Genomic DNA, 12558 nt, shown 5'->3' on the forward strand with positions numbered 1-12558 from the left:
ATGTTTGGCCAAGAATTCAATTGGTCCAAAGAGGGGGGAAAAGAAAAAAAGAAAGAAAAAAATGATCAGCTATCCTAAACGCTCATAATTTCTTGTACTTTGTCAAATTATTTAACAAAAATATCTTTTCCTAATCAACAAAAAATTAAGGGCAAATCAAAAAAATAAGAAGCTAAGGGCCTTTAAGAAAATTACTCTTTTATTTTGAAGTACACTTTTGGTATTTAAAGTTTGAAATTGTTTTCATTTTGACCCTTTACGTTTAGGGCATGTTTGGTAAGAGGATTCTTGATTTTGTTTTCAAAACAGTGTGAAAATAGTTTTCAAAAAATTGAAATTGAAATTGCTTTTTAGATAACAATGTTTACATTATAAGTGTTTGGCTCCCGTTTTTTAAAACAATTTTCAAAGTACTGAAACAAAAAACAAAAACAAAGAAGAAAAAAAAGAGGTTTTGAGATCAATTTTTATTTTAAACAAAAAGTTATTTTTATGAAAAAAATTTAACTGGTAGATTATTCAAAAACACTATACCAATACCACACCATCTTCTCTCTTGTACTTACCACAATTGACAGCACTAATGACTGGTTTCTCTCCTGCAAAAACTGAAATTCCGGTCGGCACCACCATTGGAACAACCATAGCAAGGTCACCAAACACTGTAATTCCACCCCTGCGACTCTGCATCTAAGGTACAATAACAGACAACGCATCTATGTTGACCTGTTTGGCTACTGAGAAATCTGTTAGCCCCACTCATTCTTTCTCCCCTCCATTTTCTAACTTGGGAGAGAGAAATAACAAATGGGTTGATTTTGATTGCGATAGTGTTGGATATATTTCAACAATTTACTTTTGTGATAAAACAAAAGGAAAAATATATAGATCTAAGAATAAGCACTAACACAAATAGATTCAATAAGCCAAAACTATAAACAAATACTGAATATATATAAGACGAAATCTGCAAATAATTAAAAACTCACAGACCAAATACGTAAATGATGAATGATTCAGATCAAGTCTTGTGTTTGATATAATCTCCTTAAGCAGATTTCGCCCCTCACACAATCACTGTGGTGCTTTGAGACTCATGAACGTCTGCCTTCCAAGATAAAATGATCTACAGAATGAAAACGAAGCACACAAGGTCGTACTCTACGAACTACTCAATGTTTCTTTCTCTCTCTTTGACACAAAATGAAATGCACAAAAAATTCTCACTATGAGAGTTTTCTGAAAAGTAATTTTTTATGAATAAGGGACTATGAAAAATTATACGTTACTGAACAGGCACTCTGTTTCAGTAATAACTGCTGTGCACAGACTAACTGGCTTAAAAATTAAATTAATAAAATATTATTATTTGGACAAGTAGGCCCAATCCACACATGCTAAAAGCCTAACCCAATGACTCATGAGCATATAAACTCATGTATTATCTCTTTAATTTCCTATGTGGGACTCAGGATGTTACCATTTTTAATAACTCTTTAAGTAAACATAGAAAACATCAATTTCTTATTCACTCCATACTATTTTTCCAACAATCCCCCACATGAATAGAAATTGATAAACACAATGCAAATGATGATGCAGACACAGAGAGAGTAGAAGAAAAGTTACTGTATCGGGAGAAGTAGCTTATGGCTTTGAACTTTCCTTTGTAAAAGACTATCGGATATACTAGCTAACTAGTGAACATGATGTCTTGAACTGTTCAGCCGTTTGTGTATACTAAGACAATAGAATTCACACAGTTCATTTTCAAACATATTTCTTTCTTATAGTTGTGTTCATTTCAGTCTCGAACATATCCTAGTAAATTCACGAAGTGCTTTAGAGAATTCAGCCTTGAAACTCTCATGGAAGCAGCCCACTTCACACTTATATAGGTGATTCTTATTAAGAGTATCTTGCTATACTCCACTCGGAATTCCAATATATAAGAATCATTAAAAGTAAAGCTTACCCTAAACATCGCTTACAGACATCACTATTTCATCATAGGAACGGGCGGGAGATGTAATCTCCATAGTGATAAAAACTAGTCTCCACAATTTTGTTGTCCCTTTGAAAACCTAGATCTTGGGATCTCCAGTCAACTAGGTGGAGTTACTGTCGTGGAAACTTTAGGTTATAGGCTTTAACCCCATTCCCCTCGATGAGCAGTTTACTTGCTCTCCACTCAAACAACTGATTACGGATCCGTTTTGTAATTAGGAACAATTTCCATTTGAGAGTAACTACCTCATGGTAATATGTCTCTGACGAATATGTCAAGACCTACCATAACTATGTGTACTTCCAAGACACTTAATTGGTAATTACACATTTAGAAATAGGTAGCATATTTCTCATGTCATTGTTTCGTATCTTAATCAAAGCCTCTTTAAATGAGCCACCTTCATTTTAAGAAGACACTCCTACATTTAAAGAATTATAAAAAAGTTATTTGACTTTTCCATAAATCATAATGTCTTACGTATTTTATTTGAGGCAACTAGTTAGAGAATATGATATTAACAAAAGGAACTCTTCCTTTTGATATATCTAACACTTTTCACACATAAGAATGTCTTCCCTCTTATGCCTCACATTGACACTGAACAAGTTCACATGGCTTAAGCATATTAAATAATGTTATAAGTCTAGCATGTCAATTCATGTGCCAACACAACTTTTCCCTTTGTAATATGCCAAACTACTTTCTCTAAAAAGCAGTCAAGAGGAGAAATTGAAAGAATTATATACACAAATAAAGAGAAGCCGAAAAGTAATAAATAATTCTAGATATTTTACATCAAACATACATATAAGTCAACTGAAGATTATATATATGCTTTTACAATACAAAGGTACATAAACTACAAACTGGCTGAATATATATATATATATATATATATATATATATATATATAATATAATATAATATAAGTCATCTCTATATCACACAACTACAATATCACACTTAAATTATAATAAACCAAATCCACACTTGCAATAATCCAGATTTACTCTATATTAATTTTGAAAAGCCCATTGCTCATATAACCCTTTCCCATGTACATGCCATTTTTTGTGAGTACAAACTTGTCAGTTTCAATGACCAATTTGAAACTATTCTTACTCAAAAGTGAGCGAGAAACAAGATTCTTACGAATATCTGGCACATGTAGCACATCATTTAAAGTAAGTTTTTTGCTTGAAGTCGTCTTCAATATTACCTTTCCTTTTCCTACAACCTTAGAGGTTAAGGAATTCCTCATGAATATTTCTTCTCCATTGTCCATAAGATGGTATGAAGAAAACAAATTCTAATCTAAACATACATGGCGAGTAGAACCAGTGTCCATTCACCATTCCTTGGTATCTCCTGCTACTAAATTCACTTCAAAAACACTGCAGAAAGGTCTATATCATCCACATTTTTAGAAAGATTTTCCACTTCAGTAATGTTGGCTTGAAAGCCTTTCTTGGTCCCTTGATCTTTACACTTATGGCAGTCCTTAGCACGATGCCCCATCTTGCCACACACATAGCATTTTCCGTTGAACTTTGTAAAGTTACCCCCATTAGTTCCTTGACTCGAACTTTCACCAGAGTATTTCCTTTTATTCTTATTATGCTCCACAATGTTTGCTTTAGATTCCATGTAGTGATTCCCTACGGTTTTTTTTTCCTGAAGAACGATTGTCTTACTCAATTCTCAATCTTATGATCAAGTCTTCTAGCCGCATCTCCTTGCACTTATACTTCAAGTGATTTTTGAAATCTTTCCAAACAGGAGGCAGTTTCTCAATGATAGTAGCCACTTGAAATGATTCACTTACAGACATACCCTCAGCATGTATTTCATGTAAGATTACTTGTAGCTTTTGCACTTGACTAAGCACAATTTTGGAATCCACCATTTTATAATCCAAAAGTTTGCCCGCAATGAGCATTTTAGTTCCAATATCTTCTGTCTTGTATTTCTTATCCAAGGAATCCCACAATTCTTTTGCTGTCTTGATTGAACTATACACATTATACAATGTATTATCCAATCCATTTAAAATATAGTTTTTGCACAGGAAGTCAGCATGTTCCCATGCTTCCACAACAACAACCACTTGCCTATCTGTCTCATTTTCCTTGAGTTTTGGAGAATTCTCATGCAAGAATTTTGCCAAATTCAGTGTTGTGAGATAGAACAACATATTTTTGTTGCCATCTCTTAAACTCAGTACCATTGAATTTCTTTGGCTTTTCTCCATGATTAACAGGAATAGTAATAGGGGCAGCAACAGACACCATTTCATTTGACATTTTTGTCAAAATAAAACTCTATCGGATACTGAAGCATTGTTTTATATTACACAACAACCAAAATATATAGACACGGCACTGCATTCAAGTTTCACTTTAAAGTAAAAATCATATAAAATATAATAAGCCATCTAGTCTCTATGTAATGTCAGAATATACAAAGAATTTTGATAGTAAAAGTATTCTACACAAGTACTAAAGAAGAACAATCAAAATTCAACATAACATGAATTTGCACTAAAAACAAATCAACAATTGACAATCAGTTTTGTAGACTAGACAATACATAACCAACACAGTAATAGAGGTTCTAGAGCCACATGAATATGAAAGGTCATAAGCATATATAATATATAATATTGTATCCAATAAGTATTTAAAATACCGGATTGCAAACACATATAGTGATTGAACAAATAAAATCAATCCCCAGCCAAAAAATAATTCAAGTTTCACAAATATCCTAATACAATATATTATAAACCAACTATACTTCAAAACCAAACAATGCAAACACAATACCAGCAAATATATAGACCAATTCACAGTCAAACAAAGATTCAAAAAGACAAATATCCTAATATAATATAATTTAATTAAACCTACCACTACTGTCAAGCATTCAATCAACTTTATCAAATGACTGGAAAATATCTAAGACACAAGACACGCCAAATAAGAGAAAGGTCCTAGTCTAATATAATAATCAAGAAGAAAAGATCAAACACAAACTAGTATGTATAAAACAAATTCTGCAGCACAAAAAACAACGTTTCCAAGAAATCAAAGTTCACAGTTTAACTTTATAAAATAAACCAGTACAAAGATAATCACAATAAAGGATAAACACAAAATCAGTTTTTCCCAAATTTTGTGCAGAAGAATACAGTTGCCAATTTAGGCATTTTTCAACAAACACAAATTCCTTTCATCGTTAAATCACAAAAATAAATTAAAATATATTGAAATTCTACTTTAAGACTGTTGGATATATTTCAACAATTTACTTTTGTGATAAAACAAAAGGAACAATACACAAATCTAAAAATAAGCAATAACACAAATAGATGTGATTGTCAAAGGCAATTAACAAATACTGAATATATATAAGACGAAATCTGCAAATAATTAAAAACTCACAAACCAAATGCGTGAAGGATGAATGATTTAGATCAAGTTTTGTGTTTGACACAATCTCCTTAAAGCAGATTTCGCCCTTCACACAATCACTGTGGTGCTTTGAGACTCACAGACGTCTGCCTCCTAGGATAAAATAATCTACAGCACGAAAATGAAGCACACAAGGTCATGCTATGCAAATTACTCAATGTCTCTTTCTCTCTCTTTGACACAAAATGAAATGCACAAAAAATTCTCACTATGAGAGTTTTTTGAAAAGTAGTTTTTTATGAATGAGGGATTATGAAAAATTATACGTTATTGAACAGAAACTCTGTTTCAGTTATAACTGTTATACTCAGACTAACTGACTCAAAAATTAAAATAGTAAAATATTATTATTTGGACAAGTAGGCTCAGTTCACATATGCCAAAAGCCAACCCAATGTCCAACTCATGAGCACATAAACTCATATATTATCTCTTTCATTTCCTATGTGGGATTCAAGATTTTACCACTTTTAATAATATCTTCAAGTGAACATAGAAAACATCAATTTCTTATTCACTCTATGTTATTTTTCCAACAGATGGTAGTTACTAACCGTGGTTTCCTTTACAAGGGTCTACAACTTTCTTTGAATTTTAATGTATTAACTCACTCACAATGTGAAGAGGTGGTCTAATTTGGGTCTGCTAGTGTAGGTGCTTGTTTTTGTTGTTATTACTAAATCAACAATAATAATATTGCTTGAATTTAGTCTGCGAAGTCATTGTTATTTGAGTATAATGGTATTCAATTTTAGGACTTTGGAAATAAAATTAAACAAGTCCATCAATTTTCCTTTTTTGGACTACTTTGCTTTGGAAAAAGCTTATGATGCTTTGAAAATAAATTGGCAGTCTGTGAAGTCGTTGCTATTTGAGTAGTTTGGTGTTTTGATTGAACTATCTGATAGCCTTCAAACGGTGAAAGTTTTACTTGAACAGTTTGAGAGCCTGAAATACGTCTCAGCTATGTTTTATCCACATATAATTGATAATTGCCACTTAGTTTTTTTTATTTTTTTTTATGCTGCTACCAAAGGTCAACTAAATCATTCAATCTTTAATTATTGACAAAAGGGTATAGTTTTGTGACAAGGAGCATGATAGATTGATAGCAAGTCTTTTATATCTAAGCCAACAGATCAATGATTATTCTTTTATTAATTAGTATATTACATCAAGCTTAATGTTGTTCATGGATCAAATTGATCACAAACGATCATTATAGCTGAAAGTTTTTAATTGATACAGAAGCATGAGATAGGTGGTGATTTGGTATTTGATATACTACGCAGCTATAGTAGCATGATAAAGATTGTGTCTGAGAAGGTCTCCAAGGATGCAATCAAGCTGTTATTGAATTGGCAAGTTCTATATTTCAGGGAGGACAAAGCGCAATATGGGTAGAAGAATCACCACCTTGCATAAGCAATACAGAGGAACGTAAATTCAGTTCACTATCAATAAAATCTATCTTTTTTATTAAAAAAAAAAAAATTGATAGAATTATTAGTTGCATCTTCATGACTTTCACCCATCACAAAAATGTTACATTTATCTTTCTCCATGTCAAATCTTCAAAATAACAATTTATATCATTTCTGGTAACATGGTTCTTAATGTTCTTTAAACAACCCCACCCCCAAAAGGAGAAAAAAAAAGAAAGAAAGAAGATGGTCATATGATTGTTCATGCCTTAAGTTACTTACAAGATGAGATGTGTATGAGAGACTACTTACCTGAAACATCAGATAATGTATTAATGTGTAAGACTAAATCCATCTCAAGCTCATTCATAATAATTAATAATGAACAAATATTTTGTTTACAAAAGGTCCATATACAAAAACATGGTTCTTAATTTCAATTCAAACCACATTGTACAAAAGCTCCATGTAAACAATTATTAAATACCAAACAAAATACTTCAGCATAAAGACAAACACCCTGTTCCTAGGATCAATGATGTCGTGTTGTGTAATCTAACCACATCACCTCAGTGATCTCATCCCTTAAATGACCCATTGCTCTACATGCCTCTTGAATAAAGGCTTGTACATAACTTCAACTCCTACTACTTGCATCAGCCAAATTATTATGATCATCACTTGTCTCACATTCAGCGTCCTCCCATTCATGAAACAAAGCATCTGAGCGGTTGTACAGGCGTATAAAGTTATGCAAGGCACAACATGCCGTTATGATGAGACGTTTTGCTGGCTTAAAAGGGGGCATTGCATTTAGAACAGGGAACCTTGCCTTTAGCACTCCAAAGCATCTCTCAATAACCATTCGCAATGAGGAGTGTCTATAATTGAATAATTCTTGAGCACTTGCAGGCTGCCTATTACCCCCTTTATATTCTCGAGCACGGTACCTTATTGATTTGTGTGGTGGGAGGAATCCATCACCCAGTGGGTATCCTGAATCAACAAGGTAATACGATCCTGCATTGTACAAAACAAAGTTACATATGTATACAATATTGTCATTTTATAGAAACAATAATTTGGTGGAAAGGAAATTAAAATAAAACCCGGTGTAGGCCAAGGAAATCCACGTTTAGGATCACTAATTGCATCTTGATACACTCTTGAATCATTGGCACTACCCTCCCATCTAGCATGAACAAATGTAAACCTCATATCAAAATTGCATGCACACATGACATTTTGAGTGATTTCATTTTTCTTACTCCTACATGACGTCACTTTCTCATTAGGAGAACTTGCACTAACATAGGTACCATCAATGGCTCCTACACATGCCTAATAACATAGCATAAATTTAATTAATTATTATTATTAACAAAAAAAATATAGTAAACAACTCAACACAATGGTTAATATAATGACATTATTATGACATATCATTGATGAATGCTTCCATACCTTAAACCATGGATAGTACTTTATGATTACGCGAAGATCATGGGGGAGCTCACGTGCATTTTCATCTGGCTTAACTAAGATATTTCCAAAGTTATGAATTGCTCATAATGCTTGACGAAATCGCCGTTGAACGGTTTCAGTAGAATGTTGAAAGCGATTTGCAGCCACTCTAAACCCACCGTTATGCCCTACAACAAATAGAAACATAGCAACGGACTGCTCAACTCCAACATCCCCAACATCTTCCTGTATCAGTTCATACCTTCTCAATTCAGCACATAAATGATGAAATAATTCTAAGTCCATGCGAAACAAATCATAACAAACTGCTGGATTTCCTATGTTTATTTCATCCATAAAACCACGGCCAGATAAAATACTAGTACACTTTGGCCTTTTGTCATAGTGACATTGTACATAAGTAACCGAGGCATACAAATGTCTTGAAAATATTTGAAATTCTTCATCACTTTTTATCAGAGTCTGTATAATCTGCTTCTATATCATCATAGTTGGCCATGACAAATAGTGTGTACCCTGCTCACATCAATAATAATGAGACATCAATAGGCAAGTTCTCAAATAAATCACTAGTAGCAATTACCATTACTCACGTCATACATTCAAAGCTGAAAATAAACACAGTTACATAGTTACACATAAAATTATTTGTAAACAAACATAAATAGGTTTAAATTTAAATACACCTAAAGAGATTCACAATTGAAACACATAAACATTGCTATGTAAACACATAGCAACCACAAACATTGACTCCAAATTATTTAAGCACACAACTAGCAACTAGTGAAACATTGTCCCCAGATTCTAACCAAACACACAACTAGCAACAATAAAAAATTGTCTCCAAATTATTACCAAACACCAACTGGCAACAATAACGCTAACACATCAATAACCATAGCCTGAGCTCATTCGAGTCCATTTGCAATGATATCCATCCAGGATCTCTTCCTCTCATCTGTCATAGACATGAAGGCAATCCTAGTCTCACGATTATAGAGTTCCTTTTGCACCTTGTAGAAGCCGAAAGCATCAAGTTCCTTGTACTCATTGAGTATCGCAATAGCTTTCTCCAAAGAGAACTTATCAGAAGAATCAGCCATGTTCTCAGTGATAGCACTTGCTTTTGCCTGCCTAGCTAGAAACCTCATCCTTGATAGTTCAGTAAAGTTTTGGATAGCTTGTGTCATCTCACTAACTTTCTCCCCCCTTTTAGCAATCTTCTTCCCCTTAGACTGTTCTTGTTGCATTAGACGCTTCTCAGCATGGCTAGCGAGCTGTGATGTGTGCGCTTCATCTTGTGTTCCATTGTCTATGTCATCTGCACTATCAGCATCTGTACTCCACCATTGAGATACTCCTCATCTAGTTCCCGCTCTTCATCACTATTTGGGGCTGGTTGGGCTGAGGAAATCTGGAGGATATCAGTGGCAGTAGTTTTGTTGAACAATGCTCCCAACAAATGATAGTGTTCACATCCTTCTTTCAAAATTCCTTGGCTTTAGGATTTGCCTGCCGGTGAAAAAAATATTAATGAAACACATGTAAAAAATAATAATAATAATTGTAACACATGTAAGTAGCTGGAAAAAAACTAATAAACAATTTCCATTTCTTTCGTATAAATAAATCACTTACCGCAATTAAATTCGCCCAAACCTCATCACTGGCAGTAACTGTGCCTGTCACAGCATCCCAACCCATCCCAGTATGTCGTAATAGTTGAGAAAATATATGGTGTCTTGACCTGAGCCTATTAAACTTTGTCCTAACTTGAAGCTTCGAATAGACCCGATTGGCACATTTGTTGAGTTCATTTCGAATATTTTCCCAAATATTCCTCTTAAAAACACCGTGTACCATGTTCCCTTTTGCTCGTTCATCTACCATAATATCTATAAACATCCTTTCTATTGTGGGAGGCCATAGTTTGGTATCATCTGCCTCATTCGATGCGTTAGCCATCTAGTTAAGATCATTCGCATTAATCTAAAAAGTAGTTTAATTTATGATGACAGATGACTCTACTTTTACCTGGTCTGGTTCATTATTACAAAGCACTCATCAAACATAAAGTTGTAAACAAAAAGAGCACTCATCAAATATAGAGAAGGAATAAACCGAGAATGAAAAAGATGAATACAAATCACCCAAAATCAGATAAACCATGAACAAATATTGTAGTGCTAACAGATGAATTAAACAATAGATTTCTGTAGATGTTGAGGCAAAATACTGTAACTACTGAATATGATATGATAATAAACAATACTTTTAAATTATGCCTATTCTTCCATCACCCAAAATTCAATATTGGCAGATTTGGTTGAATACTCATAATCCTATAATCAACTTTAATTTAAGAATAGCACTTAAAGGTTCAAATAGATTAACTGGAATTGTAACTTCGTAAATTTCAAGAAGTTAAAGCTAGGTTTTATTTCCATTAATTAAAAAAAAAAACTAATGGTTAAATCAATTAAAAAAGAAAAGATGAAATTGGCATACCTTGAGGGATGTCTAGCAAAAGCTAAAAGATGCTTGCGTTTCACTAAGGCCCGACAGAGGCAGAGCAGACCAATTCTTCGTGTTCTGTTCTACTCTCCTTACTTATGATCTTGTGCTTAAATATAATACCACAGATGAGAGATTTTAGAGAGAGGGGAAATTTCAAACAGTTAACCCTTTTAGATAATAGTTAATACCCAAATTGAAATTTCAAACGATAAAAATAAGCCCTTTAGATAATAGCCGGAATTGAAGTGGGAGAGAGGGAGAAATTTCAGTTGGAACAATTAATGGCTCCTTTCAGATAATACCCAGGCGCGGGAAGAGCTCATAAACTTCTTTTTGATAAAGATGAAGAAGCGCGGGACGAGTTATAAATTTTTGTGTGATAATGATAAGTTTTTGAAGTTAAGATAGATTAATGGGAAAGAAAATTTGTGTATGTGTGTAAGAATTAGAAGTTCAACAACCTACCAACTTGTCTATAAAGTGTTTGTACTCGTGCTTACTTTGTAATTTCTATTGCAACTATGAAATGGGTTTTCTAAATCATTAATACTGTCAAAAATAGGTTTGCAATAAAAAGAAATATGATTCCAAAATACTCTTTGATTTTAATTATTACAAAATTTATTACATAATTGAAAATGCATACATTACTTTTAGGATTTAAAATAAGAATGAGTTTCGTTTTCATAAATGATTAAATTGATTTGAAATGTCTTGAGAAACTATTATTTTATGTCTTTTCTGTTGATTAGATTTTGGTAACATTGAATTAATTTAGTCTTGTATCGTAATATAATTGTCATTTTTAAATTAATTTTTCTTTTAGTTTTTTTTTTTTAAATTTAAAAATTTATCATTAGACCCCATAACTAAAATTTTTTTTTCGTCTCGCGTTTGGGTTTTGCGTTTTTTGTTTATGCATTTTCTGCATTTTTTTTTCTAGATGGTCGTCTGACACTGTTCATTGTCCATGAACAGTGATTTAGGCTTATAAATAGTGCCAAACGCGTGAACAGTAATTTTTTTATTATTTTTTTATTGTGGACCTGTGGACCGGGCCCAACAAAATCCATGCTTGGTCGAGTTCGAGTAAGTTTCTTCAGTAGAGCCAGCCCGAAAATAAAAACTGGAAAGCAGTGCAAGAGACCGATTTCTGGCCAGGATCTACACAAAGATTTTGAGGCCCGAACCCAACCTGTTCATTCTAGACTCATTTCAAAGGGATTTTTGTTTTTTGTTTTACAAAGAGACTTTAGTTGAGCTAATTAAAATCTACTACTAATACTAATAAATAAAATAAGAGAAGAAAAAGAATGATTGAGGCTAATATTTTTAGCTGATGATGTAAGTCAAAGTGCTCTTAATGAGCATCACAAAGTAAACAAATTTGTGCTGGGGTTGAGGTAGGGGTGGCAATTCGTGTTCGCGTGTCGGGTTCGTGTCGTGTCAAGTCATGAGTATTCGACTACATAGGTCAACACTAACCCGACCTGTTTATTAAACGGGTCAAGATTTCTCAACCCTAACACGACCCATTTATTAAACGGGTCAGTCGTGTGCTGTTATCGGATTTTATTAAAATGAAAAATAAAAATTAATGAAAAAACAAACAAATAAATATTTTTAATATAAAATTTAACCAACG

At 33.1% G+C, this 12558-nt stretch overlaps 1 protein-coding gene and 2 long non-coding RNA genes across 5 annotated transcripts; all 3 read right to left on the minus strand.

The window, feature by feature from the left end:
* Positions 1-3701: 3701 nt before the first annotated feature.
* On the minus strand, positions 3702-4262 carry LOC142621481 (uncharacterized). Its single transcript, XM_075794737.1, has one exon. The coding sequence runs from the start codon at positions 4260-4262 to the stop codon at positions 3702-3704; it is 561 nt and encodes a 186-aa protein (XP_075650852.1).
* Positions 4263-7264: 3002 nt separating this feature from the next.
* Positions 7265-11519, minus strand: LOC142626739 (uncharacterized). Of its 3 annotated transcripts, none has more exons than XR_012842628.1 (4): positions 10905-11519; positions 8373-8909; positions 8018-8100; positions 7265-7928 (listed from the first exon to the last, which is right to left on the minus strand). It is a non-coding gene; the product is annotated as an uncharacterized LOC142626739 (long non-coding RNA). The 3 variants fall into 3 exon arrangements; XR_012842634.1 differs by having other exon boundaries at positions 8018-8249; XR_012842633.1 differs by having other exon boundaries at positions 7265-8249.
* LOC142626751 (uncharacterized) lies at positions 8964-10894 on the minus strand. The gene is made up of 2 exons (XR_012842641.1): positions 10035-10894; positions 8964-9908 (listed from the first exon to the last, which is right to left on the minus strand). It is a non-coding gene; the product is annotated as an uncharacterized LOC142626751 (long non-coding RNA).
* Positions 11520-12558: the final 1039 nt, after the last annotated feature.

Source organism: Castanea sativa, chromosome 1, assembly GCF_040712315.1.
Source record: "Castanea sativa cultivar Marrone di Chiusa Pesio chromosome 1, ASM4071231v1".
NCBI lineage: Eukaryota > Viridiplantae > Streptophyta > Magnoliopsida > Fagales > Fagaceae > Castanea > Castanea sativa.